The following is a 26765-nucleotide window of genomic DNA, read 5'->3' as shown; positions in this document are numbered from 1 at the left end:
TCGTGCTTCTTACAGCTAAAATGTCGTTGTCTAGACTCGTCAGCATTGTCCTGAGATATGCAACTGTTTGTCTGAATGGCTCGGTGCAACGCTGCTTTGAAAGCGAGGTTCGCTAGCAACAGCCTCGGCACGTTTGTCGCGTGTTCTCGGCAGAACCTAGCTGGTCTGATGCGTCGTATCTCGTACGAATTCTGTCAACGAGTCGTACTCAAAGGCAATGGCAATAACAGCCATTCGGTCAAGATCAGGGCTCCGTTGCAAGAGCCCCAGAGAACAGTGCCCACTACCAAATCTATAACTTCGGCGTTGTCCACAGCGAGTACTCGGTACCCCACCACAATCCCTGCCATTAACCTCCATAGGATTGGGTTAGAGTCAACCCCACCCACAAGACCTTCGCAGGACACCTTGCGGGCATGTCCTTTTGTATAGATGTGCACTGATTTCAACGGGGTGACCTGACCGTCATTTGGAGTAGCAAGTTGACCGCTGTACTGACTGCTAGGCCTGGGATTTTCGTCCGAAGCCGGCGGCCCCGTTAGAAACTGGATTGCCTGGGTGCTGAGTCTTATCTCAGCCATAGCCTGCCACGATGATAAGCAGAGATTCAGCAGAAGGCGCGACGGACGGGCCAGCAGCTATCGTCCTTACCAAGGAGGAGCGGCGGCGAGGTATATACGCTCCAGAAACGCTGGGAAAGGTCCTTTCGGCGCTGCACCAAGATGGCTTGGTGCTGTTGAAGGGTATCATCGATGTCGGACATATCGACGCTATTAATAGTAAAATGTGCGAAGAGGTCGAGCACTTCCTAGCAGATCCGAAGCAGGCATTCAACCACGGCATCAAGTGTGAGTGTTCGGCAAGACCGCCACAACGACACTCTGACGAGTCGCAGCGAACTTCCTCCAGCGCCCACCAGTTGCTGAGCCTTCGCTCCTCTTCGAGGATGTATATTTCAATACTTTCCTGTTGCAGGTCGCCAATGCGTAATGTTCATGTTGACCGATATGTGGATCACACTTACCTCCACCAGATACCTCGGTCACAAGCCGATCTTCAACTGGATCACATCAAACAACGCCCTTGCCAACACAGGCGGAGTACGCCAGCCGGTGCACAAAGATAATGCCTTTGTCCATCCACAATTTCCGTATTACTTTATCGCCAACATACCTCTGTGCGACTTCAGTGTCGCCAACGGAGCGACCGAGTTCTGGCTCGGAAGCCACAGTCACACGTCACAAGCCGATCAACTGAAGGCAACGGGAAAAGACCTCGACATATACCCGCATAGCAAGCTCGGAGAACCCATTCCCGGCATCACAGAGGAAGCGCTGAAGGTGAGGAGGGCAGTAAGACCACCTGTGCAGCCAGAGTGTCACAAGGGAGACGTCATGATCCGCGACATCAGGACATGGCACGCAGGGATGGCGAATGGAAGTGACATGCACAGGATTATGATAGGGCTGGGATATATGGTACGTTTTGAAAGCTTCACAGGCAGGCTTATGATGATGAACTGACTTGACTGCAGAGTCCAAGCTATCCCAACTTCTTGCAGAGATGCCATCTTCCGGAAAGTCAGAGGCCGTTCTGGCTCGGAAGCGACAAAGTCGAGTTGAGGGCCAATTTCTGGGACGACGAGGAGTTCAAGAAGACCAAGAGAGACTCTGAATTCCTGCTGCGGCCAACATATCTCTGCTAGACTGTGAGAGAGATCATGTCCGGCTCTTTTGGCCCAAGCAGGCTCGTCTCAAGCCACGACCCTGGGATCAAGCGAGGATTCGACGACAAAACACGTACAGGCAGGCACTGAATGACATTGATGACACGCGACGCGTTTGCATGTATGGTCTGTATCACCTGCCGTATAAATCTCACACTTCCCACCTGCACCGTGCGCTCTCAATTCAAGGGACGAGAATGGCCCTCCCACGCACCTTGCCGGCCGACAGATCATCAATGGCTTTCTGAAAATCTTCCAGCTTGTATCGCTGAGTGTGAAGACTGACCTTGCCCTGCGCGGCAAGCTCCATGAGCTCCACGAGATCATTGTACGAACCGACAAGATTACCAATGAAGTTGATCTCGGTCGAGATGATGTCGATGGTAGGAATGTTCAGGTTCTCACCGTACCCAACGACGTAGTAGTTGCCGGCTCTTCTCAGCATCTTCACACCAGTCGCCGTCGACCCTCCCTCAGCCACGAAGTCGATGACAGCCTCTGCGCCTTTTCTCTTCGTGAGATCCATGACCTCCTTGACGAATGAACCATCGTCTTTTGCCTGAATGGTGTGGTCGGCACCGATTTTCTTTGCTAGAGCAAGAGCATCGGGATTTCGGTCCACAACAACGAGCGTGGCACCGCTGATAGCCTTCATGACCTGAATGCCGATGTGGCCGAGCCCTCCTGCGCCAATCATGACCACAAAATTGCCCGGCCGCAGCACCCGCGCTGCCTTTGCCACAACGTGGTAGGCGGTCAGACCAGCATCCGCAAGCGCGGCCACATCGGCTGGTTCCAGCTTGTCGTCAAGCTTAATCACGCTACGGGCGCCGGTCTTGAGGTATTCGGCGTAGCCACCGTCGACATTGATCCCAGGGAACGTGCTGTCCTCGCAATGCACATCGTCGCCGAACCGACAAGCACGACAGAGGCCGCAGGTTACCAAGGGATGAAGAATGACCTATGAGGAGTCAGTCAGATGAGCCACTGGAAAGGAGCGGGCTCTGATGCACCTTGTCGCCTTTCTTGACGCTGGTCACACCATCTCCTACTTCATGAATCCATCCTGCGTTTTCATGACCGATTGTGTACGGCAATTTGACGCCAGCCTTCTCTTCCCATTGCCCTTCGATGATGTGGATGTCGGTGCGACAGACTCCCGCCGCGCCGATCTTGACAATGACGTCGAGAGGAGACGTGATCTTTGGTTCAGGTGCCTCATCCAGCTGGAGGTTTTGATGGTACTCGATGACTCTAACGACCTTCATGGTGGCTTCAAAGTAGGTGAGAATTGGTCGCTTGCTCCGCAGTATTCTTGATCATCGGCTACGATCAGCTTCACCATCTTCTCGAGCGGAGTAGCGGCCTTTTCAGTTTCGAGACCTGCGTTCGAGCTCAGTCGCGTTTTGTCATTGCTACAAAATGCGGGGAAATCGATCGCTCTCGATCTGCCCGGGTAAGGCTACGATTCAGCCTCCTGCGATGACACCCGGATGCGAAGCTTCCTCCGCAGACCAGATCTTCTCTGACGATTGAGGTCACATTTTCTTGAAGCCGGTATCGGGAGTGAAAAGTATATCCAGGTCCATCAGTCGGGTCCGCAGCGACTCGTTCCGTTGCCTCTCGAATATTCACGTCTTCAAGCTGAAACGGCCCTTAAAGTGAAGCCACTCTCACAAGTCCCCTGCCAGTCGAGTAGTATCGGTCTGTCTCAGGTCTCACTGGTGCAGACGTGAGCAGAGTTACTCACTGCCCCTTCCTGGCTCGAACAATGAGAAAGTATGGCCGATGACCTGAATCTTTATGTTCAGCTTTACAACTGTCGTCCATGCCTTCCCACGACTCTCGGACAGCATCGATCGTGAAGCCGCTCTCTATAAGACTTGAGAGGTAGGTCTCAGTTCGATGGTGGTACTTGTGAACCTCTCCTGCCCCCAACCATTTGGACACTCGCAGACCCTCCTTGGCATAATCCTTCAAAGGCCAAAAGCCATTACCTGCACTGTCGGTCTGCCAGGTCGCGTTAGGCGATGCCGTCCAGACAGGATGCTCGACTGAAAATACAAAGCGACCTCCAGATTTGAGGCATGTCGCGATCCGGTGGATGACTGATCGTAAGTCTGGCAGGTAGTGTAACGTGAGTGAGCTGTATACGAGGTCATAAGTGTTGGCCGCGAGATCGATACTTTCGAGATCTCCTAACATGTACTTGATCTGAGGATCTGCCGGATACGACTGCGCGCGCTCAAGCATTCTCTTCGACACATCGATGCCATGAACGGATCGTGCACCACCTTCACTTGCCCAGCGACAGAACCACCCATATCCACAGCCAACGTCGATTATGTCAGCTTCTGACACACTGCCAACAAGGTTTCGCATTGTCGGCCATTCACCAGCCCCATCCAGCCCTTCACGCGAGCGCTGAAGATAACTGTACGCCCGAAAGAATTCTTCTGTGTCGTATACATTCTGCGCCATTGTCTTCGTTGACGCTTGAGATGTCGAAGTAGGCAACCGTTCGGTGCGGCGAGCTATCCTCGAAGGATTTGTTTGCAGTCAAATACGAGTACGCTTGCCTTGAAATGCATCGGACATGAGCGCGGGTACACTGTGTGATGATTTTCTATAGCTTGGGTAGTGACACTCAAGTCGCCCACGTCTCACACTCAAAATAATGTATGATCTTGTTCGGAATGGACTATCTAATGAGCCACGCAATGTCTGTAAGGCCCAGCCCATCACTTCACAGCTCGGATATGCTATGCTAACCAACTACAGCTCCTAAATGGGACCATACCCATCCCTAACCTAAATCGGCTCTGCATCGTTCAAAATGACCAAGGCTAGCTGCGCACCCCTGAACTTAAGGATTCGTAAAGTTCACAGCTTGCTGGCCTAATCAGCTCGGAACCATTCCCTCTTCTATGCTTTCAGACGTGGGACGACTGCATAACATTAACGCGCAAAGTCTCGACAATGAGTCTTGTTGTTCACTTCCCATATCAAAATGGCATTGCAATTGTTTGCGTCAAGCCTGAGCCTGCTGCCTGTTCTTCCAGGTTTGATAATTGTATTTGGGCTCTATGCGTTGGTGCTACTATTTGGGAACATTTACTTGACCTTTTTTGGCCCTCTAAGCAAATTTCCAGGTCCAACCGTCAATGCCTTCTCCCTGGTGCCGTTCATTCGTTCTACATGGAATGGTAACGAAGGCATTGATGTGGCTGCTCTACATGATAAGTATGGACCTGTTGTTCGCATCGGGCCGACGATGTTGTCGTTTGTTGGTTGCCCGCAAACCTGGAAAGACATATACGGGTTCCAAAAGATTGGCCGGCAACTTCCTCATAAAGACAAGCGATTCTATCTTCAACCCATCAACGGCGTACCGAGTATTATTACGGCTAATGATGCTGACCATGCTCGACAACGCAAAAGTGTTGCCAATGCATTTAGCGACAAGGCATTGAAAGAGCAGGAACCACTCTTGAAGAAATGGGCCGAGCTTCTCCTTGTCAAGCTTAAAGAAAAAGCCGTTGCTGAAGACAAGATCGACATGGTGAAGATGTTGAATTGCACAACCTTTGACATCATGGCCGATCTCACATTTGCGGAGCCTCTGTACATGCTCGAGAATTCAAGCTACAGTCCCTGGGTTACAGCTATCTTTGCGAGCTTCAAGAAGATGGCGACCTTTCGTTGCCTCAAAATCTACAGCACGGTTAGCAAATATCTTGTGGAGGACATTTTGGGCAAGATGCCATCCCTGCGCGCAAAACAGATGCGACATTGGCGGTTCACTACGGACCGGGTCGACAAACGTCTCGCCAATCCTCCCCGTAGACCTGACCTGTGGTCTCGTATCCTTGAGAAAGGTGAAGATAGGCTTTCAAGAGATGAACAACACTCGAACGCTAGTCTCTTTATGATTGCCGGCACGGAGACCACAGCCACGCTGCTAAGTGGTTCCCTATACTACTTGTCCAAAAATCCCGAGCAAATGGCCCGTATCAAGACGGAGCTGAGAGACTCTTTCCAAACCTTGGACGGCTTTGGTCTCGAGTCACTGGCCCAGTGCAGATACATGGAAGCCGTCCTTAAGGAGACACTTCGCTTATACCCGCCTGTCCCAGTCGGAACGCAACGACAGGTGCCGAAAGGCGGTGCAACCATTGCTGGTCATTTTCTGCCAGAGGGCGCCAACATCAGCATTCCTCATCTCGCAACGTACCGTAACAGCTCGATGTGGACAGACCCTGACGAATTTGTGCCGGAGCGCTGGCTAGGTGATGGAAGATACGAGAAAGATGCAAGAGCGTCCTGGGAGCCGTTCCTTGTCGGACCGAGGAATTGCGTGGGGAAGGTAAGCTGCCGAAATGATCGATCGAGGGTCTTGCTGACATCAACAGAACCTTGCATGGCATGAGATGCGTTTACTGCTCGCGACGACGTTGCTTTACTTCGACTTTGCGCTCTGCAAGGAGTCTGAGCAGTGGCATGATCAGAAGGTGTACACGTTGTGGGAGAAGCCGCCGCTGTGGATGAAGTTGACTCCCGTGAAAGCCTAGAGTCGATTCTACTGGGCATTTGAGAGTAGTCCAATGTCGAGAGAGATGTCCACCTCTTCCCATTCCAGGGCGTCCTTGGACCGTTATACTGGGATAATTCGGACACCCATATCGAAGAGAAGTTTTCGCCAGTCAGTGCCGTCATCTGCGATGTCTTGTTCCGTCCAAACCTGGCGTACCATCCTCCATTGCTTTGCATAATTCGCCAATCCATACGTCTGAACTCGATTCCACCAGCAAGCCCATGCCTCACGGTCCTCTTTCACCGCCTCGCAAGAGGCAATGAATGCAGGCCAAGTGATGGGCGCAGCCCAGTAGGTGTTGCGCTGATGCCAGGTCTTGAGATCTTCTGCCCTGTTCATGGCTTCCAAAACCTTCTGTTGCTCTCCTCGAAGATGTGCACGGTTGCATTGTTGGATGGTGCGGAGGTGATAGATTAGTGTTGCGTTGTAGAATGCTGTAGCCTGAGCTCCTGCAACAGCAAGTGCGGGTCCATCATGAGCATTGATGGTCGCAAATTCCTCGGATTCAATGCTCCAGGCAGTCAGCTCGTCGTACAAGGCCTCACATGCTTCAAGTAGTGATTCCGGGCGGTCGTTCTGGGAATAGTATGCTAGATGCAGAGCCAGTTCGTGGTTCTTCAGAATCGCTTTCGCCAAGAACGGTGTGATGCCGTAGATGGATTCAATGCTGGGACAGAGATCGTCAAGAGTACCGTTCTCGAGGACATCAACACTTCCCATCCAGCGCTTTGGAGCGAGATCATGGAGGGCTGTACGGGCAAAAAGGCCTAACATTCCGCACATGGCGTTCAATTGACTGGTTTCGAAGCTGATAATACGGGAACGCTGTCTTGATCTCCGTAGCTGCGTTGCAGCTTCGAGGTGAATCCAGTGGTCGTGTGTACCTCCATCGTTAATCTATTATGTCAGCAGAACTCCGTGCAGGGCAATGGACTGGCTTACATCTACGGAGACCAGACACAGAATTGCTGTCATCAGCTCTTTGTAGCTGCTGTTGCGACTGGTCATTGCATCTCTAGCGGCTCTAAGAGCTTCTTTGCGGTGGTAGCAGCTGACCTGATAGAAATGATCGGCTTGGTGGGAGGTAAGAGACCGTAAGTTCACAGCAGCACTAGCGAGTACGCTGTGGTAGATGGACACTCGAGCAGCTGAGGCTTGACCTTTGCCGTTGACTGATAGTAACGCGACGGAGCCTTCGAAGGCTAATCTGAGATATATGTTCTTGAATGGATTGCTCTGATGTGAGATCGGTTGCATCAGCGATACCATGTGATGCGCATAGTGATGAAAGAGTAACGCCACGGCTGAGTTTCCGAATGGAAAAACGGGGAGATTCTGGGGTAAATACAGCCCAGAATTTGATGACTCGGTGAGCAGTGCGACACTGGTATGCTCAAGACTCGACAACCCGCTGAAATTGCTCAACATTGTGCGTGTAGGAACAACGCTTGAGGTGGAGTCAGTCTCTGGAACAAGGCAGAGATTCGCCTTGGATACGGGGCTCCTTTGGCCATTGTCTTCTTCCGCGATCTCCTGTATACGCCCAGTCTCATGATTTGACGTCTGGGCATTGCTGTCGCTTATCGGGAGGATGCCCAAGCCTCCACTGAGGCTCAGGCTGGGTTGTGAAACGAAAGAAGCAAACGCGTGCTTGTGGCTAGCCAGATGATCATGACAAGCGACATCTGGCGTGGGCGTCGATGCAGGTGGATCCGAAACACTAGCAAGCAAATGAGATGGCGCGGATACCAATACATCATGGGCAACTTTGGGCGCCTGTGTCCTGTCGCTACTCGGCTGTAGTTGCTGCGTTGGATGACATCGGGAGCTGGCTACACATGTGATCAGCGCACCATGTTCTGCAGGGTCACAAAGTGCTCACCAACACGCCTCCGCTGGCCTCGTGGTCTCCCCCGTTCCTGCGCTGTGCCAGTGGGCCATCGTAGTCTTAAGTCGTACCCATCGCAGGTACGCTTCGACCGCTCACAGTTCCCGCAGGTTCCAGGCCGCTCATCACATTTGATACGCCTCTGACGGCAGGTCCAGCAACTTCACTATGTCAGTCAAGCGTTCCAAATAGTCATCATGTGATTCACGAACCCTGAATATGAGATCGATCTCACTGGTCGTGCCTCCGCGATGCAAGCCTTAGTGATGTCAACTCCCGCAAGGCCCCACACGATCTCGGTCATGGCGGATCTGGGAGCTTCACTTCTGCCGGCATCGTAGTCTTTCAGATCCGGAGGACAGGGAGTCTCTCGTGAGCATGTCCGAGGACGTTGACAGGACGAACCCAGCGCGGGTGAAAGTGATTGTAGAACGTGCTCTGGCGTGCGTCAGTGCCGATAAGCTCAGAAGCCACCTATTGGCTCCGAAGGTACTTGTGCTCTCCGCACCCCCCACTAGTCCTGTTCAAAGTCGCCGGTCCCTTCCCAAAGCAGGCTAGACCTTCACGAACAACACCGTCTCGCTTGGACAATCTACCATCCCCAGAAGTCCTTGCCAGCAAAGAGATATGCAACAACCCTGGGTCTTTGACCGGAACCGCCCCCCTGGGCGCTGCGGGCTCTTGATGGATGCATCACTCAAGCCAGCTCACAGTTCTTCCTGTGCGGGAGCCACAGCAGCCGTATCTCCCGTCCTTGAGACTCACTGTCACTCAAAGCGTAATGGATAGCGATAAAGCATACTACGATGTCGTTGCGTTGACACAAGCACTTGTGCAGATTGATTCATCGAATCCTGGTCTGGGCACTGTTGGCGGCCCAGGAGAAACCACCATTGCGAGATACATCAAAGCATGGCTGGATCGTCACGGAATCGAATCGCACTGGATAGAACCAGTTGCTGGCAGGCCTTCACTGGTTGGTGTCGTGCGTGGATCAGGTGGTGGCCAGAGTCTGATGCTTAACGGACACACCGACACCGTGACGTTGTTAGGCTACGATGGAGACCCATTGAGTGGTGAAATTATGAATGGTTGTCTCTATGGTCGAGGATCTGCAGACATGAAGAGCGGCCTTGCGGCAGCCATGATCGCCCTTGTCCGTGCAAAAGAGCTTCATCTCCGAGGCGATGTACTTCTTGCCGCAGTGGCTGACGAAGAAGGCCCTAGCATTGGAACCGAGCAAGTCATAAGAGCTGGCTGGCGAGCTGATGCTGCGGTGGTGGCCGAGCCTACCGAGATGGCAATTGTCAACAACCATAAGGGCTTCGTGTTGTTCGAAGTAGACATCCATGGCCTAGCCTCACATGGCTCACGACCGGACCTCGGAATCGATGCCATTGTCAAGGCTGGGTACTTTCTTGTCGAGCTCGGACGTCTTGCTCATGAGCTACGGTCTCGCTATGACAACCAGACGGAGCCTGAAACGAGTGCTCCTAATGTACACGCTGGCATCATCAAAGGTGGGGAAGAGATTTCCTCGTACCCAGCACGGTGCACGATTGGCGTAGAGCGGCGTACTGTTGCGGGCGAGACGATTGATGGAGTCACGGCTGAGCTGGAGACCATTTTGAAGAACCTCGAAGCTACGGTTCCTGATTTCAAGTACGATCTGCGCGTGACAATATCCAGGCCGCCATACAAAATTTCTAGCAGCAGCGACTTTGTTCAACAGGTTTTGAAACACGCGAGCGAAGCAACAGGGCGTGATCCTACGATCAAAGGCGAGACCTACTGGACAGATATGGCATTGCTGAGCGAGGCAGGAATCCCAGGCGTTATTTGGGGCCCGACAGGCTACGGATTACACTCAAAAAAGGAATGGGTGGAGGTCGACTCCGTCCGTCAGCTTACCGAAGCGTTCACTATGCTCGCGGCCGATTTTTGTAAATGAATGCCAACATCCAACGTCTCTGAGCCAACGCTTTCCACCATATCTCTCTTTAATCAATACTCGACCCCTTTCAAGAAGCCGCCGGCTTATAGTCGCTGAAGTCGTACTCGACGTCATAGTCCTCTTCATCGACATCGCCATCCGACAACTCCACATCTTGTAAGTTCTCGCCCTCGTCAACTTCCTCCGACGTGAAACAATAAGCATCTTTCTTAATCTTCTTCCATGCTGCAATCGTCTGCCTCCGCGTGAGGGCGAATGGAAGTTTCGACAACGACATGCAGCCATCCTCAGTGACCTCAACGGTCTGCCCAATCGAGCTCGCGGTGTCGGTTGCCTTGTCCATCAGAATGATGTGGATGAAGAAGACCATTCCTGGTTTCGCAATGACGTCTTGACCTCTAACAAACATGGGAAAATCCATCCACGTCGGCGAAAAGGTCGCGCCTACGCTGTAACCACAAGCATTGAATCGCTGATCTTCAAATCCATGCTCCTGGGCAACTCGAGCGTATGCCTCAAAGACGTCTCCAATCTCGCGGCCAGGCTTCAGTGCTTCCATTGCAGCCTCCATCTGCAGGACATTGACTTCATGCATTCGTCGTGCCAACGAAGTGATGCCTCCTATCGGAATTGTTCTCATCAAGCAAGCGTGATAATGCTTGTACGCAGCGGCATGCTCAAGAGTGAGCTGGCGCTCGATACGGTCTTTCCCAGTCGAGTACCTAGTCAGAACAGCCTTGTTGCCCGAGACAAGGATGTTCTCATTTGCTGGATCGTCACCGCCACCTTCGTACACGGTTCCCACGATCTCTCGCCAAAGGTCACCCTCGTACGCGCCCGGCTTCGCCAACTTCAAAGCCCGCACCAGAGCAAAGTCAGCTAGGTATGCAGCCTTTCGCACTTTTCGCATTTCCGTCTCCGATTTCACGAGTCGCAACTCGCGCGTGAACAGTGTGCTGTGGTCGACAAGTGTGCACAAGCCATGGACTGCTTCCTCTAGCAGCTTTCCAACGCGTAGGGTCAAGGTGCAAGAATCTGGCTCGTAGCCGACCCTTTTACTCGTGGATTCGATACCAAAGTCTTTGAGAATCTGCGGGACCAAGGACACTGGGTTGCTCGACGCATCGTCAGATCTGATCACAATATCCTTCTGCTCGAGCACCGACGTGTAAAGTGCCTGACGCAGGTCGGGCATCCGGGTGACCAAGCGCATGGATCCATCGCCGTGGAAGTACATTGCCTGGAAGAAGACATAGCCGAATGTGTCAAAGCCAGTGAGGTAGTACAATGTCTCTTGCTTCGTGATGAGGAAGCCATCGAGTCCTTCGCGCTTCATCAAAGCCAGTGCACGCTCCCTTCGTTCCTGGAATTCCTCTTCAGTGAAGTGGAGAGCCTTCTTGAAGGGCTGTGCCTTCTTAAGTGTGTCTGCAGGGCCCATGGTACGTGGACAAGGGTTGATCAGTGCTTGGATGTATGGTATGAACGTTCAGGAATCAGAATGTTACTCGAATGAAAAGTCATGGCAGTGATGGCGTTTGATGCCCAAGATAAAGCAGAGCGACACTTCAAGAACCGCCTACTACGTCTCGTTAACGACTCGCCACGATCTAACGACTGCCACGGATCAACATGTCGGACAAATCCATCTGCGATATCACGAACTCCACCAAACGCCTATCGTCTCGTGTTTGTGCCCTCCATTGGTGGGCTACACACCCCTCATGCTCGTCAACATGTACTAATCCTGATTTGGTAGGAACCAACGAGACAGATGTGGCTAGCTCACTGGTGTGTCTACAATACAGCGTGGTTCAGAAGCCATAGTATGAGGTCAACTACTCTGTCTGGAAGTGGTCCGAGGGGCCAGACTAATATGTCCATTGCCTCAATGGTGTCCATACGTCGACTCTAACTATCAAACCGAGATATCTCTTGGTATATCGGATCTGTGACACTGTCCCTCTTCTTACAATCGCATTATCAGCAGGAAGCTCTCGAGGATGCCTCTGGAGTTTTACAGTCATATCGACTGTTCAGGCCAAAGTCCGATGAATAGCTGGGGCTATCAAGATCAATCAGCAACCGCTGAAGCCCCTAGAAAGGGCATCGTCGAGGAACCTGGAGACATGAGGGCTCTAGCTTTTACTCGGTCCGTACCTTCGCCCCAAACAAGATCGTCGCTGTCGCGCTTTGTGTCGAAAGTTGGGATAGGTGAGGAAACTCTATGCCTGGAACTTGCAAAGCTGACGGCACTTGCAGTTCGGTCGAAACCAGAGCACAGGTCATAGGCTGTCAAAATTAAAGGATTTGGTGGAAAGGAGGGTCTGCCATAAGCAGGTAGTCAGATTCCATCGTCGAACATGTGTTGAGGGTCGCGCACGATGTATGCGACTCAATGTGCACACCATGATGAATACGTCTCCAATTGTGTTCCTTGGAAGAGGTACAGATCTCGCGCCTTCCTACCCCGCTACACATCATAACAGTGTCCGACTCAGTAGCTCAATTGCCATAATAAACAGATGCCACATGCTCATATCGACTGGAATAAGATCTGCCGTAGCTCCAGCGTAAAGCTCCGTGTCAAGTTGTGACACGGTCTCGATACGACTGATACCTTTGGAGACTTTGGGGCGCCAAAAGCTCCCATTAGCTATCGCGGATGGGGAAGCAGAATTGCCGCGCGCGGAGTAGCGCGATGTACCAGGGCGCCAACCCTGTCATTTCAACGACCTATCTTCACCGGGCCGGGGGACTTCTTGATATCTGTTTAAAGATAAAGACTTCACTCGACACGCAGCAATTCTTTCAAATATCTGATACATACCGCTCATCTCCCTGGCGGTGCTGATATCAAAACTCCTGCAACAATACACACCCAACATCACATAGTCCTCTGCCTCCAACTCCATCCCAGGCCATGACGCCCTCCCCACACCCCTTCGACCCCCTCTCACCAGACGAAATCACACAGGTAGATATACACCCTGCGGACGATCCCACGCCCAGCACGATATCTGACAGACTCCATCACAGACCGCCACCATCGTCCGCAATGCCTTCCCTAGCACCAACCCCAACTTCCGCTTCATCACCCTCCGCGAGCCTCCCAAGGCTCTCATGCTGCGCTACCTCGCAGACCCCGGCATCAGCACCTTCCCGGCCCGCACGGCGCGCGTGCAGATCATCATTCGCAGACACGGACCTGCATCAGCTAGCAGTCCAACTACCGACACCAGGACCCCCATCAACCAGCTCCATGAACTCCTAGTCGACCTCAACCAGCGCCAAATCACGGAGCAGCACATCCTAGACGGCAAGCACTCGTACGTCGACACGACGTACATGCAAGCGGTGGAGAAGGTGTGCATGGAGAACGAGGATGTGCAGCGGGAGATCGCGACGCTGCAGTTGCCGAAGGGGGCGACTGTGGTAGTGGAGCCGTGGGCGTATGCGACGGATGGGGAGATTGATGTCAGGGAGCGGACGTCGATGGTGAGCTGCTTTTCCTTGCTTTTCCTGCTGCGTTGTGTGTTGGTGAGGGTATCATCGGCGGTGCAGCGGCAGAACTCTGAGAAGTTCCACAACCAGTTCTACTAGCTGGAGCTGTCCATGATTTATCGCACTTGAGATGACGGTCGACTGACGAAGCGGAACAGTGCTGGTTCTACATGCGTCTCTCGGACAAGGCAGACGCAAACTACTATGCCTATCCTCTGGACCTCTGCGCCGAAGTTTCCGAGCAGCTTCAGGTCGTCAAGATTTATCGCCTCCCCTCCTCCGCCGACGAGCGCATTCATCAAACCCGCCAACCTTTCGACGCGCGCAAAACCCAGGACGGATCCGCCAGCGAGTACCACCCTTCGCTGCGCCCACCCCCACGCACGACCACCAAGCCGCTGCACGTTTCCCAGCCCGAGGGCCCATCTTTCGAGGTTCGCGGCAACGCGCTCAGCTGGGAGAAATGGAGTATGCACGTCGGCTTCAACTACCGTGAAGGGTTGACACTGCACGACATCCGCTATGACGACCGCAGCCTCTTCTACCGGCTCTCGCTCGCGGAGATGTTCGTGCCCTACGGCGATCCGCGCGCCCCCTACGTGCGCAAAGCCGCCTTCGATTTGGGCAACGACGGCGCGGGCATCAACGCCAACAATTTGCGGCTCGGGTGCGATTGTTTGGGGGTCATCAAGTATTTCGACGGCTGGCACAATACGGCTCAGGGTGAGCCGGTGAAATTGCCAAACGTGGTGTGCTGTCATGAGGTAGATGATGGCATTTTGTGGAAGCACACGAATTTCAGGACGGGGAACGCCGCGGTGACGAGGGCGAGAGTGTTGGTGCTGCAGATGGTGATCACGGTGAGCAACTATGAGTATATCTTTGCATTCCACTTTGGACAGGATGCGTCGATCCATTATGAGGTGAGGGCGACGGGCATCTTGTCAACGGCACCGATCAATGTTGGAGAGACGGTGCCGTACGGGACCGTGGTCGCACCTGGCGTGTTGGCGCCGTACCACCAGCACCTGTTCAGCTTGCGGATTGATCCCGCTATCGACGGCCATGCGAACTCGCTGCAGGTCGAAGAGTCGCACCCGCTTCCCGTGGATGATGCGCAGGTCCACAACCCCTATGGTGTCGGCTACGTGACGGAGTCGTACACCGTGGAGCAGGAGCAAGGTCTTGACCTTGACGCGAGCAAAGCCCGTATTTTCAAGATCATCAACGAGCAGAAGACGAACCCCGTTACCATGACGCCAGTAGGCTTCAAGCTGTTGCCTAGCTACAGCCAAATGCTGCTCGCGCATCCCAGCTCGTACCACGCGCGGCGCTCAGAGTTCGCCAAGCACGCGGTCTGGGTGACGCGGTATCATGATGACGAGCTCTTTCCTGCAGGAAGACATACCATGCAGTCGCTTGGAGGGGAAGGGATTGAGTCGTTAATAGAGCAGCGGCGGAAAGAAGGTGGAGCGGTCTCGAGCGTCCGCAACACGGATATTGTCGTCTGGCATACATTCGGCTCCACGCACAATCCACGGATAGAAGATTGGCCAGTCATGCCATCGGAGAAGATGACTGTGGGTTTGAAGCCGGTCAACTTCTTCCAGCAGAACCCAGGCATGGATGTGGCGCCGTCGACGCAGGAGCGAAATAAGAGCGTGTTGGTGATGGAGGTTGCGCGGCAGGAAGACTCTCTGAAATGCAATCAAGCGAAGCTGTAGGCAGCTGATTTGGAGTTCCTGCATATCGCGCGCCATTAGGGCCATTGCCATCATATTCCTCCTAAAATAGAACATCTCCGACCAGTCAAATCCCTCAGTGAGGTATTCATTCATCGCGATTGGCCACGCGCACTCGTTCTGTGTTTCCAACATCTACTGAGCCGTGCTGACGCTAGTATTCCCCAAAGCTTCTCCTGTCGTTTGAGGTTACTCATGCGGAAGCTCCGATTGAAGGCACTGCCAGATATAGACACAGGTCGCAAACAATTCGGGACAGGAGCAGTCTCATTGGATTTAAGATTGATCATGACGCCAGCGGGCGGGTTGTATGCCATATCCGGGCACCTGCAGTCAGGCCAACAGCGTGGTAGTGAGATGTACCTCAACGCGATCGTTGGGTGTATAAGGATCGATGTTGTAACTCTGCTCACCGCGTATGGCTCAGATGCGTGACTCGCCATTGGACACACTGCAGGAGTCCTCGTGACACGTACGACACTGCCTGTTCTCAGAACGACTCCGCGACAAGGCGTAAGTTAGACACAGTATACGCAGGTAAGGGCAGAAGGATTCGGAGAGGATTGACTGCACAACCCGGATGCGAGAGACAACAATGTCTCGCGTCCCGACACAGTATATGAGGCGTGAGGAGATCGCGATTGTGGCGGAAGATGATCCTGTGCAAATTGGTAGATGCAGTTGCCCGAGCTCAACTGGAGAGGTCGGATGATATGCTTTCATCGCGCGGAGGAAGCCCCGACTCGGCGTCGGGAAGTGTCTCTTTCTCATCAAACTCGATCTTGTGCATACGCGGTAGACGCAGAACGTAGCCCGTGTTGACACTCATCATCTCATCGTACCAGAGTGCACCCGGAGGCTGCACGTTGTCCGTGTACAGGAAGCACTTTAGCACAAGCCTGGCGCTGGTCCAGGTATACAGGCCCAGCCTCGCTGCCAGGTCAGCCAGCCTTGTGTTGTACCACTGCCTGCATGCGTCCTGTCCCTTGACGGGCCAGCCATGTTCCGACATTGCACCAACAAACAGTGCCCAGAATCTGGAATTGGCGTACTTGAGCTGCTCGGAATCGGTCATGAGCAGCTCACTCTGCTCAAGGGCAGCTCGCAGCGCTGGCAGGACGGCAGGGCGCATGTCGAACATTGGCCGTCCAAGCACGACTGGGTCAAGGTTGAGGCTCTTGACAAGATAGATTCCTGCCAACGACAGGTAGGCTTCTACAAGAAGTCTCACCCGTTGATCGCGGCTGATCTCGCGTTGTAGTTGTTCTCGGACTTTGCAGTAGTGGTCGAGGAAGCGTCCGAGTTGCAGGAGTTCCTGGGCATTGCAGCGGATTGTAACGATGAAAGACTTGTGGGCGGCTAGCCCTCCGGAGCTTTCTAGGGTGTGCCAGAAGATGCGACTGGACTCAAAGATACTGAGGAGGGGTCCTTGAATCGAGGGATCGATGTTCGAGTTGATGCCGCTCGTGTCTACGGTGGGAATGACTGACAGGGTGGCTTCCCATGTCGGAGCGAAGACCATGGGCAAGAAGTGATCGACATCGAAGACCGGAGGGACAAGGAATATCGAGCTGGTCTGAACATCGTTGTGAAACTGCCACACCAGGAGCTTGAGATTCAGTGTACCTCTCGCATGTGCCTCTTCGAACATCTGTCTCAGCATCCGACCGTGGGTTAACGCACCCATCGCATTGCGACTGATGGTCTCGGCCGAGTACAGCATATTGAGATGCATGTAATTATCCTCGGTCTGGAGATCAACTCCCGACGCAATTTTACGACGCAGGAGTTGGGTTGCATTTAGCTGATGCTGCATAGCCGTTTTGTGAAGTCGAGAGCTGGAACCTCGCACCATATAGCCCCATCTGGCGAGCGAGCCATGGGCGATGCTTTCGTCCAGCAGGCCCGACATACACGCTTCAAGGTCACGCTTCATCAGTAGCTGTGTCTCAGGGTAACCGAGCTTGTTGCCATACTGAGCCGGCAAGAAGAGATCGCGATAGAAGGAGATGAGCTCGTTCTCCTCGGCTCCAATGTTTACAGGATACGTCCTGAACGGATCTGAGTTGCCATGCCGGACGAGGCTCGTTGGTGAGGGTGTTGGCGGGGATTCTTCTTCGTGCTGGGCCTTAGTCTTGGTGGGAGGTTTGGGCGATGTTCGAAGCGGCCGACCATCACTGCGCCGCTTCCATGGACGATACTGTCGTTGAACATGAGAGAAAATACGGTGCCGGTGAGGCGCTGCTTTCATGTGATTGGCATCATGGTGCACGAAGAGGAGGGGCCCATCAAAGCGATCCGTGGCAGTTGCGGCCTGGTTCTGGCGAGGTGTTGCTGGTTCAAGACTGGCCATCAGCATCGTGTTGCGAACTCACCACCAATAGTCAACGCACCCACGATGCACCCTTTGGGACGATCACCCCGGCCATCTGCTTAGCGTATAGATGAGATAAGGTTGTGCGACACCCTAGTGATCAGCCAGCATGGCAAAAGTGACGGAAACACGGCTGATAAAACGATGTCTGCATAAGCTTCGGGAATAGCAGGGTCATTCTCCGGGCGCCATGCGGAGAACGTCACCCATGCCTTTTGGGGGCGGATTGCAGTTGCTGAGGTCTTGCAACTCCCAGGGCTCCGGGCGGAACCTTTGGGGGCCACGACTTTGTCCTCTTTAGGAAGTTGCCCACTGAAGGAGCAGCTAAGTTTCGATGCTTACGACCTATAGCGACCAGCATAATTGAGCAACAGGAGACCACGACTTCATTGGTATCTTCGGACTCGTCACAAGTAAGCACACCTCCAGCGAAATGTCCAAACCCTACCAAAGCTGAGCGACTTGCGGGCTTTTGAAAGTCATATAAGGCCTGAATGGCGATCACGCCCTAAATATTACAACGACCCCTGGACCGTGACCTTCGTCAACCTTTGGCGTCCAGAGCCTCGGCTGGATCTGTACCTTTGGGCTGCCTCGGTACCATCCACGCCACCATGATTGTTGGTGGCACTGAACAAAGAAACACACCAAACGCCACCCACAGGTTAGCAACTGGTGCAATACGAGCTGCGCCTATACCATTCGCCAGCGTCGAGCCTAGAGCCTCGAATCCATTGATGAGGCCACAGGCCAGTGTAACTGTCTGAGCATTCCGCGTAAAGGCACCAACCAGCCAGAAGATGAAGACAATGTGCGCCTCGTTGAAGAATCGGAAGAAGATATGCACGGCGAAAGCACGTCCGAATCCTGTGCTCGACCAATCTATCGTTACACTCTCGGCGGATGAGTAATCGTACTCGTTGGTAAGCTGCCAGGGAAAGAGGCCGAGTGCCAGAGCGATGGAGAATCCGATGATGATGATTTTGGCCTTTGCTGGCCTGGTGAAGCACTTGAGGTCGAGGAACCAGCCCGTCAGGAAGTCGGCAACTGTCACCGCGACCCCCGCCACAAGTGAAGCAAGTGTACGTGCTCGAACAGAGAAGTAGCGCGTGAGGTAGATGCTGCCATATGTGTTGTTCCACTGGAAACACATGGCGACAGGGATGAGCATCCATACCCACCGCTGGCGCAACACAGCCCAACAATCCTTTAGTCTAAATGACTGAGATCCCATTCCTCCACTGTTGGCAACGGCAACAACCCTGCCGTCTGGTCGAATCGCCTTGTGTGGCGAAGTGAAGAGCAGCGCCAGAGGTAGTCCTACGCACTGAATACCGATCAGAGCCAGATAAGTGCCATAAGTCACCTTCCCAAGCTGCCCCAGGCGATGGTTGAGACCAAGTTGAATACTAGCCCCAATAATCTGCCCAAACTCACGCAGCCCCAACCAGATGGCCACGTACATGCCGCGCTGATGCGGAGGGGCGTACCCGACAGCGACCGCCGACTCGGTCGTCCACAGTGCCGCCCCTGAAATGCCGCAGGTGACGGCCCCGACGAGCACATACCATGCGACGCCATAGCGATTGTTGACGTACAGCGCAGCCGAGTAGGGAGCCAGCCCGAGCGTGCCGATGATGAGCATAGGCTTCAAGCCGAACTTGTTAGCGAGCACGCCGAAAAGGGGACAGCCAAAAGTCATGATTCCAAAGATGAGGGCGTTGGCGCCATTGACGAGGTAGGGCTCTTGCTGGCCGCCTGCGCCAGTGCCTGTCGACCTCTTGTCAGCATAACCACGTTTCTGAAGTAGTATGAACGGACTCACTGTTCAACGCAGCCCAGATGCCAGGCTGCGTAAACGAGATGGCGCCGACGAGGATGATGTTGAAGAGCGTGCTGTGATACCATCTACTCTTTGGAAGCCCCAATTCCTCCTCGCCCTCGCCGCCGCCTGCTTGAGGCACACCTGCCTCCTCGTTGTCCGAAAGGCTCGACGATCCTACCGCACTAGCTATCTCACCTTCGTGCATTTTCTCACCAGAACTTGCCATGTCGTGCATCTGACACTGCCCGTAGCGAAGCCCGCAGCATATCTACTGTCGCGAGTTGCTCTGTACAGCAGAGCCGCTTCACCTTAAAGCCAATACTGTGCTTGTGGCGGATAGTAAGCAGGGCAGTGGGCGAAACAAGAAAAAGATAATCGCCCGCGCTATATCCAACCGCCGTAATACAGCTGCGGAAAGTTCTTTCTAGCCTGCGGCGGCACAGCCTCTTAGAGACCAAGCTTTCCGGGGTGGCTTGAGGGGCGTGAAGCACGGTGACTAAGCGTTCGTCAGGGGGGCGAGAGCACCCCGGATCAGGTCAGCCGCAGGCGCGCCAGGCGCTCGGCGAACAACGCCATCCTTTGAATACTGCCTCCAGCCAGCACTTTCGAGGACTTGAGACTCCTGGGACGATCACTCGCTTGTCTATCTGCAGTCCGGCGTAAAGTCGGCTTCAGTGCTCGCTATGGCCCCAAGAGGTTCATACTCCTTGAGCCTTGTTTCCAGAGAAGCTCAGAGAACACAAGCCCCAAACGCCGCAATGATGGCGCTACAGCGTTTCTCACGTCCGGGCCAACGTTGTGCCTATATTAGTCACGAAGTCAACCCGGGTCAGGACTGGAGCACGAAAGGAGTGTTGGAGGGCCGTCCTACGAGAATGGTATTGGCAACGAGTATGATAGTAGTGCTAACGAACTCTGGTAGGTAATCAACAGACTGACGGCATGTTCCGGCGCCGGCTTTTCATGATAGCCGGACTACCTAGAGAATGTTCCTACGCCACGGTCCCTGGGGATGAATACTTCATTACAAACAACATGGCCGTTCAGTCATCGTCTTCTCTTACGAGTCATATCCTGTAGTTTGAGGTCCCGCAATCGCTAGTACCTTTGACGTTTTTATTCGCATTCTGAACACTATGTAAGTGACAAATATATTTGCGGGGATCACCCAGACATAAGGTTCACAAGCTGACTAGCAATTCCGCGTCAGTGGGTCGCGTCACAGGAGGCTTAGACAATGCTGTCGTACCGGGAGAGAGAATGGGATTCAAGTGCCCGAAAACGGTATCCTGGGTACCAAGAAGGTTCTTACACGGTGGGCATTTTTCACCAAAGGCTCTGATCAAGAGATCCGGAGGTATCTCCATGGCAATTGAAGACATAGAAAGGACGAGCTGCCGTTGCACATGAAGGGCCATACCGGGGTGCATGCGCAAGTCGATTTCCCTGAGCTACTATCTGAAATCCGATCAACGCCAGGCTAAGGATCGAGTATCGTCGTACATCGCTACTCGGCAACGAGGTCGTGACCTGGCCGTCACTGCTCCTCTCCCTCCGGCAGCAAACATCTCCTCGCATCCTTCAATTCCTTGATCATCTTCTGGTCAAGCACACTTGAACGTGGCTGGTCATTCCGGCCACCCTTCTCCTCTGGCCTGCTAGACTTCTTCGCCCAGGCCGCCTGCGTTTCGTTGGTCGGAACCTCCCGTTTCAGCCTGAAGCGAAGATCCTGCTCGATCACGTCGCGAATGTCCGCGGCGATTCCCTTCTTGTGCTCGTCGAAGCCAGCCAGTGGGGCGATCTGTGTTGGATCAACAGCAGACGACGCCCCAGCAATGCGAAATCGCTCTAGGACGAACGACAATAAAGCTAAGTTTGCGAGCTCACATGCTGCGCCAAGTGTAAGGCCTTCAGTACCCTCAGCGCGATTCGGGTTCGTCGAAAACGAAAGACTGGCGCGAGAGACTTGTTCTGGGAAAGCATTAATGAAGTTGGCGACCTCGGCCGCCACACCTCCTCCGATTGCATCAAGAAGATTGAGACAGATTCGCAGGAACCCATCGCTCCAGATGTTGTACAGTGTACCAGCATTCGGTCTGCGATCTAGATGACCGACGCCTTGTGGCATCTGCTGGATTCGCTGGGTCATTTTCGAGATCAAGATTCGGTTCAGGACACCTTCAACGGCAAGTTCTTCTGCGACAGGGCCCAATTTGGAGATGGCTGCAAGAAATCGGCTGGCCAGAACCGCATAAACCGGGGTTTCATCGAGCAGATGAGACCATGAGAACAGCAGGAGGCAAGTCTGTGGCGTACTGGTGCTGATCAAAGCATCCGCTAGCTGATTCGCGAACTGAGGCAGGCTTGGAAGTCGAAGCATCGTCTGTAGCACGTTCAAGAGTAAAAGAACGTCTGATGCATCCACGACACTACCATCATTTATTCTGTCTTTGGACCGTTGTCGTTGGTCTTGCAGAGCAGCAACTAGAGATCGAAGTCCTTCGCCAACGATGTGTGCACCAATCTCGCAGAATAGAGTGTTCGACGGATCAATCGCGTCGAGGGACACTTTGTCCCCTAAATTGACCGTCTTTCTCGATTTCGTTACGTGGAATTGCATCGACAGACGAACAACGGTGAGCATAGATCGCCAGTATTGTAAATCGTTGTTCATGATCGCCAGTTCGTAAGAGCCATTACTGTACCTCGCAGTATCGTACGCCAAACGAAGTAGGGTGGTATAATCTGAACCACGAGCGCCAACGGTCACAAGTGGCCCAAGAACCATAGCTGCAATTTCAGCTCGTGACTGAAACAGCGAATCAAACAGGCTCTCCGGTGGACTTGGCTTGCAATTAGCCCTCAGGCAGATCGAAACCATGTGTGACATAATAATCTGCACGTCCTTGTGCTTTGCGAAAAATGATCCGTGCTCGCTGCACAGGTACGTGAAACTGCGGAGCAGGATCAGCTCCGAATCGACGACAGAAAGGTTAATGTTGGCGCGGCAAAGTTCTGCATGGAAGCTCTGCGGTCCGTTGTTCCAGTGTCGATCAGTATACAGAATCTTGTCCGCGAAATCGAGGTCATAGAAATAGGACTCGCCATACGGTATCCTCAAAATACCCGTGCGTTTGACTACACTGACGTCCAGATCATCGTATTTCATGGCGAAGTTCTTCTTCAAATTTGCATGCAATGAGGAATTGTACCCGTTGACCTCGCATGCATTCTTGGTCAACCACTCCAAGAAAGGTATGAAAACGGCGAATCTTTTCTCATCACGGAAGGCCATCATCGCATGAAGTGAGATGATGCTGAGATCGACCACGCCAGCAGCCACCTGATTGTGGAGAGCCTGGCTGAGGTCACTGTGGTCGTAACTCGTTCGGGAAGTAGCATGCGATATGAGGGCAGGGAACAGATCAGTCCGTGCAGCGATAGCGTCAGCAACAGAAGGCCAACTCTGTTGTGCGTCACTAAGGAGCATCAGTAGAGCCACAGCGACGGTCGGGTCAATCGAGTCGATCCTGACCAGCTTGTCAAGTGCTTGCTCCAACAGCGGCTTTCCTCTAGTCCTCAGTTTCGGAGTCTCGCTCTCTTTGCGTTCCCGGCCAGGAGGGGAGCCTGTAATGAGAACAACTGCAGTCCATTGCTGGTCCAAAGTTATGAGTCGTGCGATCAGACGCCAAGAGATGTGAACCTCGTCGTGTGCCCGTGCATTTAGATATCGTAAGCTGTCCAAGAAGCTCAGGCATGATAATGACCCTAGATGGCCGAGTAGGTGAGGGGTCGATCCGGCATCGAAGGCGTCGAAGATATCGCACTCCAATGCAAGACAGGGCCGAAGAAGAGGCGCGTAGAGTACAGGTAGCCGGATTAGCACCGGAAATAAGTTGACCAGTGTTGCGTTGACTTGTTTGAGAGCGTGGCCAGAGAGCCGGGAGCAGCCCAGATGAATTCTGGCAAGAGATAACAATGAGCGCAGATAAGAGTGATCACTTGAAGTAAACACATCCGGGGCGTGAGCCATCGCAGCAGACACTAGGTGGAGAGCAACGGGGCCGGACCCAAGAGATTGGACCCCCGTGCCGCTCAAGGCTTCAAGCAGAAAGTTCGCTGCAGGTCGAAAGCAGACCGTAATACTTGAGTCGGTGCTGCATGAGTTGCCTGTTCCGAAGGAATAGTACAGCAAACTGGAAAATGCCGCACATATATTATCAAGAATGGTCTGCTTTTGCTTCGGTCGAACGAATGTCCACCCTGCGCTCGCGTCGAAGGCGGCGTACATGCTCTGCGTAAGACCAAGTACAGCAGTGGCTAGTGGACGCTGTGTAGTAGCTGCACGTGATTTCAGTCCTCTTGCGACATCACTGTACATCGAGACCGTGAGCACAAGGTCAACAGTAGCTTGTAGCAGCATGGAGCAGCTTTCAAGAAGGAGAAAGCTTTGGATTGGAACCTCAACACTAGCGATAACAGCAAACACCGATCGCTTTGCGCCGTACGCTGCAACAACACTGCTTTTGACTAGTAGAGGCCAGAGTTGGAATGGTCGAACTCTGCAGAGTATGGTGATGAAATCGACACAAGCACTGAGCAGGTCACAGCCAGATGCCGGTGAGAAACGTCGAGTTGACACAAGCTGTTGTTCAACTAGGTCAAAGACGCAGTCAACAATGTCGCGTCCAGTCTCGTGGAATACCGAGGCTTCTTCAAGCAAGTCTTGACATAGTTGGCGAGCATCATCCTGAGTTCGATGTTCGTTGGCGTGGTCATATGTAGTCCGCAACAGTACAGACAAAAGACCAACGGCGGCGGCTGCCACGTCATTGGCCGTCTCGAAAGGAGACACGATATTAGCGAGCTCGCCCTTTACGTGAAGTTCAAGCCACTTCCCCAGGAGAGCGATACCAGAGTAAGTGTGATGCCAACGAATTACTGGAGGCATAGACTCTGATATGACTTCTCCAACGGCACCTCCGGGAACGATCTCGGCCGCCTCTTGCCGAGTTCCACTAGTCAGACGTCTAGTAGATCGATGGTCAAGCATGCCCACCGAGTGATCTAGCGCCACTAGATTGGCGTTTTCATCTTCCTGTGTAGTATGGTAGGATTCGAAACCACCGATCGCTGCTTGAGTGAAAGACTCCATGGTTTGGAGTCGGTGTGTGATGTAGTGAACGCCATCATCCCGGAAAAGCGAATGGTTGCGAGCTTTCGCGAGAAGTATCGTGATTCGCAGAAACGGTAACGTCTCGTATGGGAAACGAGAGGCTGCAACATCGAGGAAGTTGTCTCGGAGGAATTCATCGCCAATGAAATTGACGAGCAGTTTGAAAGGCCCTTGCTCGATCGCCGAGTCTCCAGCTGAGGACAAAATGGCCAACTGGGCATTGAAAAGGTCTGGGGTATAGCCTAGCGCAGGACGCGCGGCTGCGAGAAGACTCTGGAGGATATTTAGCTGAAACGAGCCCAGCAATGAAGAGCTGTTGCGTGCAGATGCGGCCATTGTGGACGCAACCTCAAACACGTTGCCTCCCCTGACGGCACTTTCTAGCATGTACTCGAGGGGATCTTCTCCACCACTCAATGGTCGAATATGGCCGATGACCTGCTCGAGAATGGACTCCGTTGTGGAGCCAAAACTACTGCTCGACCAACGCCGACTTTGAGCTTCTGTAGCGTGAGCCCTGTCTATAGCCTTCTGTACCTGGCGTGACTCTCGCTCATGCTTGGCAGCGGCAGCCATGACTTTCATCTTATAAAAGATCAGTCCCCAGGCAAGAACTGCGGGAGAAGCGCAGGCAGTAGCGGCCTCAGCGGCTACCATAACAGGCTCAAACAAGATTTCGATCTTGTCTGCGTCCAGAAAAAAGTGTGTGCCTGTCTGACCGGGTTGAGCCTCCATTATTGCAGGGCTGTCAAGGAACTCCATAGAGAAAGCAGGGTTGATCAAAGCCAAGCCAATGTAGCAAGCATTGAACTGTATCCGCTCAATGGCCGCTTGATGTACGGGAACATCTGACTGTAATTGGGCGAAGTGGTCGTAGCCAGCTGCGAAGGTCAACCATTCTTGTAGAACCTCACCAGTGACCGTCTCTTTGGAAGTATGCGTTCGCAGGAGTAGAATTTCAAGCAGCAGTGCAGTCGATTGCAGCTTGCTCGTGACGAAGGAGATTTCCAGCTGCTCTGCGTAGCGAGGATCAATGCCTTTCCATTCGCGCGAGTCCCCAAGCTCTTGTAAGATGCCGCTGATGGCGCTCGTTGTTGTGACCACCGCATCCTGCAGAGTGCAGTCGGGTGCGTGGGCGAAGAGTGATTGCCATTGCGCTTGAGGACCATGTGATTCGGACATTGTTATAGTTGATTGTAGCTCCTCCCTCGCCAGAGCCAGCATCGCGACTTGAGAACGGTAGAACGTGTGGAGGATGCGAACTTTACGGGCATCTGCGGAGTCGAAGTCTGCATCGGATCGACTGTATGGTCCTGCAGGGACCAATTCCAGTGTTTGCGCATATTCAGATCCAAGAGCATCTCTCAAGCTGGCAAGCTCAGCATCTGCAAAGCCCGCATTCAGGCGGAGTTCCGGTCTGTTCTGCCATTCCACGAGAGTTGTCCTCAGCGCTTCCACCTCTTCAAGCTTGACAAGATCACTCAGCCAGAGAGCATCACTCTTGATTTGTTCTGCCTCTTTCCGCTGGCTTTCTGAAAGCGCGGCGACATCAGATGTGACCTTATCAATTCGAGACCGGGAATTGCCATTCGGACTGCCAAAAGTAGGAGGAATCTGGGACAAGATGGCGCTGTTGGCGGCATAGAACTGTCGGTGGAGGGTAGACGGTGGTTCGTGGTGCGAGAGGGTGGCGTTGAGCACGTCCTCCCAAGCGAGAACGACCTCATCGCCAGTCAGACACTTGTGGAGGTCGGGCAATCTGCTTGCGGCGGATGTTGACTGTGCCATGGCGAACAGCGGGCTGGATCGCGCCTGCGATGCTTCTTGTGCGCTATCTGATCATCGATGAGTGTTGGTCCAGTTGCCACGCGCGACTTGCAGGTGAAAGCGACAACGTTTGTGCCAGTGAAGTTCTCCGACACGCGTGGTGATGGATTGTCAATGTTGCGGCAAGCGCGTTCCGGTTCCTGCAGCGCCAAGCCTTT

The 26765-nt window shown here is 53.4% G+C and overlaps 11 protein-coding genes across 11 annotated transcripts; 4 read left to right on the top strand and 7 right to left on the bottom strand.

The window, feature by feature from the left end:
* Nucleotides 1-592: 592 nt before the first annotated feature.
* HMPREF1541_11076 (uncharacterized protein) lies at nucleotides 593-1705 on the top strand (the record flags this gene model as incomplete). The annotated part of the gene is made up of 4 exons (XM_008715745.1): nucleotides 593-848; nucleotides 896-986; nucleotides 1034-1478; nucleotides 1535-1705. The coding sequence occupies 4 exons, from the start codon at nucleotides 593-595 to the stop codon at nucleotides 1703-1705; spliced, it is 963 nt and encodes a 320-aa protein (XP_008713967.1).
* Nucleotides 1706-1910: 205 nt separating this feature from the next.
* On the bottom strand, nucleotides 1911-2994 carry HMPREF1541_11075 (chlorophyll synthesis pathway protein BchC; the record flags this gene model as incomplete). The annotated part of the gene is made up of 2 exons (XM_008715744.1): nucleotides 1911-2687; nucleotides 2740-2994. The coding sequence occupies 2 exons, from the start codon at nucleotides 2992-2994 to the stop codon at nucleotides 1911-1913; spliced, it is 1032 nt and encodes a 343-aa protein (XP_008713966.1).
* A 478-nt stretch (nucleotides 2995-3472) lies between these two features.
* HMPREF1541_11074 (uncharacterized protein) lies at nucleotides 3473-4207 on the bottom strand (the record flags this gene model as incomplete). Its single annotated transcript, XM_008715743.1, has 1 exon — nucleotides 3473-4207. One exon carries the CDS (start codon nucleotides 4205-4207, stop codon nucleotides 3473-3475), a length of 735 nt encoding a protein of 244 aa, XP_008713965.1.
* Nucleotides 4208-4736: 529 nt separating this feature from the next.
* On the top strand, nucleotides 4737-6297 carry HMPREF1541_11073 (uncharacterized protein; the record flags this gene model as incomplete). The annotated part of the gene is made up of 2 exons (XM_008715742.1): nucleotides 4737-6092; nucleotides 6139-6297. The coding sequence occupies 2 exons, from the start codon at nucleotides 4737-4739 to the stop codon at nucleotides 6295-6297; spliced, it is 1515 nt and encodes a 504-aa protein (XP_008713964.1).
* Nucleotides 6298-6380: 83 nt separating this feature from the next.
* Nucleotides 6381-7589, bottom strand: HMPREF1541_11072 (uncharacterized protein; the record flags this gene model as incomplete). Its single annotated transcript, XM_008715741.1, has 2 exons — nucleotides 6381-7217; nucleotides 7263-7589. The coding sequence occupies 2 exons, from the start codon at nucleotides 7587-7589 to the stop codon at nucleotides 6381-6383; spliced, it is 1164 nt and encodes a 387-aa protein (XP_008713963.1).
* Nucleotides 7590-8989: 1400 nt separating this feature from the next.
* On the top strand, nucleotides 8990-10159 carry HMPREF1541_11071 (uncharacterized protein; the record flags this gene model as incomplete). The annotated part of the gene is made up of 1 exon (XM_008715740.1): nucleotides 8990-10159. One exon carries the CDS (start codon nucleotides 8990-8992, stop codon nucleotides 10157-10159), a length of 1170 nt encoding a protein of 389 aa, XP_008713962.1.
* Nucleotides 10160-10229: 70 nt separating this feature from the next.
* On the bottom strand, nucleotides 10230-11600 carry HMPREF1541_11070 (uncharacterized protein; the record flags this gene model as incomplete). Its single annotated transcript, XM_008715739.1, has 1 exon — nucleotides 10230-11600. One exon carries the CDS (start codon nucleotides 11598-11600, stop codon nucleotides 10230-10232), a length of 1371 nt encoding a protein of 456 aa, XP_008713961.1.
* Nucleotides 11601-13082: 1482 nt separating this feature from the next.
* On the top strand, nucleotides 13083-15387 carry HMPREF1541_11069 (uncharacterized protein; the record flags this gene model as incomplete). Its single annotated transcript, XM_008715738.1, has 3 exons — nucleotides 13083-13136; nucleotides 13199-13657; nucleotides 13822-15387. 3 exons carry the CDS (start codon nucleotides 13083-13085, stop codon nucleotides 15385-15387), a joined length of 2079 nt encoding a protein of 692 aa, XP_008713960.1.
* Nucleotides 15388-16096: 709 nt separating this feature from the next.
* Nucleotides 16097-17764, bottom strand: HMPREF1541_11068 (uncharacterized protein; the record flags this gene model as incomplete). Its single annotated transcript, XM_008715737.1, has 1 exon — nucleotides 16097-17764. One exon carries the CDS (start codon nucleotides 17762-17764, stop codon nucleotides 16097-16099), a length of 1668 nt encoding a protein of 555 aa, XP_008713959.1.
* Nucleotides 17765-18323: 559 nt separating this feature from the next.
* Nucleotides 18324-19809, bottom strand: HMPREF1541_11067 (uncharacterized protein; the record flags this gene model as incomplete). Its single annotated transcript, XM_008715736.1, has 2 exons — nucleotides 18324-19549; nucleotides 19605-19809. The coding sequence occupies 2 exons, from the start codon at nucleotides 19807-19809 to the stop codon at nucleotides 18324-18326; spliced, it is 1431 nt and encodes a 476-aa protein (XP_008713958.1).
* Nucleotides 19810-21141: 1332 nt separating this feature from the next.
* On the bottom strand, nucleotides 21142-26568 carry HMPREF1541_11066 (uncharacterized protein; the record flags this gene model as incomplete). Its single annotated transcript, XM_008715735.1, has 1 exon — nucleotides 21142-26568. The coding sequence occupies one exon, from the start codon at nucleotides 26566-26568 to the stop codon at nucleotides 21142-21144; it is 5427 nt and encodes a 1808-aa protein (XP_008713957.1).
* Between the last annotated feature and the right edge of the window lie 197 nt (nucleotides 26569-26765).

The sequence above is a fragment of the Cyphellophora europaea genome, assembly GCF_000365145.1.
Source record: "Cyphellophora europaea CBS 101466 unplaced genomic scaffold supercont1.16, whole genome shotgun sequence".
NCBI classification, from domain to species: Eukaryota; Fungi; Ascomycota; class Eurotiomycetes; order Chaetothyriales; family Cyphellophoraceae; genus Cyphellophora; species Cyphellophora europaea.
This window is presented reverse-complemented; position numbering and strand designations above follow the sequence as displayed.